Source organism: Rhinolophus ferrumequinum, chromosome 5, assembly GCF_004115265.2.
Source record: "Rhinolophus ferrumequinum isolate MPI-CBG mRhiFer1 chromosome 5, mRhiFer1_v1.p, whole genome shotgun sequence".
Taxonomy (NCBI): domain Eukaryota; kingdom Metazoa; phylum Chordata; class Mammalia; order Chiroptera; family Rhinolophidae; genus Rhinolophus; species Rhinolophus ferrumequinum.
This window is the reverse complement of record NC_046288.1, coordinates 62680944-62683378: the sequence shown is the minus strand read 5'-3', so window position 1 is coordinate 62683378 and position 2435 is coordinate 62680944. Positions and strand designations below refer to the sequence as shown.

Genomic DNA, 2435 nt, shown 5'->3' with positions numbered 1-2435 from the left:
TAGAAGTAGCCTGGGTCCCTGATGTCTTCCTGAAACCATTATACCAACCTCATTCTCTCTATCTCCAAACTTCTATTATGTGAGATTATGGCCTGCCCCTACGCCCAAATCCTTAATGTGTTGAAGCCATTATGGTTTTTTATTGTTTTTGGAGCGGGTTATGTTTCGTTCTTTGTAGCCATAAATAACTGCGAACTGTGTAATGATACAGAAAATTTGGAGAGTACAGTAAAAAATTTAAAGAAATGCAAAACCATCTCATATTATTGGTTTAATGGCAAAACTTACCCAGATTGCTAATGTGTTACAAATAAATACATTTAAAACATTTCTAGTATGAGGAAACCAGCATTTTGTATTTATAATTTTATTTTAATATTTATTTTTAGCTTATTTTTTAAGCAGATCACATTCTTGGCTTTAGAAAGTAAGGATCTAATTTCTACCTTTGAGTTCTTCTGCAAGGTCCATGAGTTAGTAATATAACTCCCTGAGATTTTCGCTAGGCCTCAGGTTTTTTGGTGGTATGTTTAATGCCCTACATTCATATATATTTTATTATGAATATAATGCAACATATGATAAATGCAAATGGCATAAAGGATACAAAATGAAAAGGAAAAGTCTTCATTTAAACCCCCTTCTCGAGGACGCGTCTGCCACTGCCGCTGGGACCCCCGGTGTCATTACCCTCCCCGAACACGATGCCCCCCAAGAAGGGAGGTGATGGAATTAAACCACATCCAATCATTGGAAGATTTGGAACCTCCTTAAAAATTGGCCCAGATGAAGTGCGTGCATGGACCATCAGGAAAGGAACGAAGGCTCCTCAAGCTGCAGGAAAGATTCACACAGATTTTGAAAAAGGATTCATTATGGCTGAAGTAATGAAATACGAAGATTTTAAAGAGGAAGGTTCTGAAAATGCAGTCAAGGCTGCTGGAAAGTACAGACAACAAGGCAGAAATTATATTGTTGAAGATGGAGATATTATCTTCTTCAAATTTAATACACCTCAGCAACCGAAGAAGAAATAAATTTTAGTTACTGCTCAGACAAACATACAATTTCCAAAAGGCGAATGATTTTTTTTTTAATTAAAATTTCTGAAAACTGAAGGGACAAAGTTGAGGGGGTGGGAATCTTCTACAAACAGAATTATTTTTATTTGTTTTAAAATTAAAATACTGTGCACCCCCAATGAAATGCAAGTTCACTAACGTGAACAGCTTTGCTTTTCACATGATTAAGACCGTACTCCAAATTGTAGAAGCTTTTCAGGAACCATATTACTCTCATGATACTTCATTAATCTCCATCATGTGTGCCAAGCCTGACACATCTGACAGTGAGGACAATGTGGCTTGCTCCTTTTTGAATCTACAGATAATGCATGTTTTACAGTACTCCAGATGTCTACACTCAATAAAACATTTGACAAAACCAAAAAAAAAAAAAAAAAAAAAAAACCCTTCTCTTCCTATCAAACTCTAAATGGTAAAAAAAATTATGTATTATTTCTAAAAATCAACATGTTTCCAAAATGTATTTATACACACAACGAACATCTGTTTTATGTGAAGCCCTATTTTTAAATCCTAGGAATTCAGCAGTGAGCAAGGCAAGTACTCTGACCTCTAACAGTTTTTACAGGAAACTTCTTTTCATGGGAAGGAAGAACTGAAAAAGGAAATAAATATTAAATATGATATCAAGTGGTGTGGTACTTACTATGAAGCCAAAGAAGACAAGGAACAGTGGCAGGGAGTGATTTGGGTGAAGAGGTTGGGCTGGTTAATATTGTCTGTTGAAGTGAAATTTGAGAAAATATATGAAAAATGTGATGGGATCTTATATATAGTTTATATGAACAGACTTTTCCATTTAATAATATATCTCGAAGATATTTTTCTTTGCTTTGTATATTCACTTCAAACGCAGCACAGGTTATCATGTCATAGTATAAGGCCTGATATTTTAGACATTCCTGAATTTAATGAGTTTCATGAGGTGTAATATTAGAAAAAAAATGTTAGTCTAATTTTCTTATTTTAGGAATGAAGATACTGAAACACACACACAAACATATTTAGTCACTTTGCTGAGGACATACAGGTAGAATATATAAGATGACTTTCAGCTGTGGGCCTTGGCATAATGTCATGCATTATTAGCACAGTTCAAAACTAAAAATTAAAACTTACATTTCTCAACTCCAAAATAGCATGCTTCCTCTTTAAGTAATTCAGTAGTAACACAGTTCATTATCATTTGGGGTATCTATTCAGAGTGCAATGTTTGGCATTATCTCTATTCAAATGTGAATGCATTTGATAAGTAAGTTATGAAAGTAATTGATTGCTTCATCAAGAATAGATCCTAGTAATAGACAGGATCCAAAAATTATATTGACAATTCTACATTGTTTGAAATAT

The 2435-nt window shown here is 34.0% G+C and overlaps 1 protein-coding gene across 1 annotated transcript; it reads left to right on the top strand.

The window, feature by feature from the left end:
• Positions 1 to 654: 654 nt before the first annotated feature.
• Positions 655 to 1443, top strand: LOC117022367 (obg-like ATPase 1). The gene has a single exon (XM_033106387.1). It carries the CDS (start codon positions 705 to 707, stop codon positions 1035 to 1037), a length of 333 nt encoding a protein of 110 aa, XP_032962278.1. The 5' UTR covers positions 655 to 704; the 3' UTR covers positions 1038 to 1443.
• Positions 1444 to 2435: the final 992 nt, after the last annotated feature.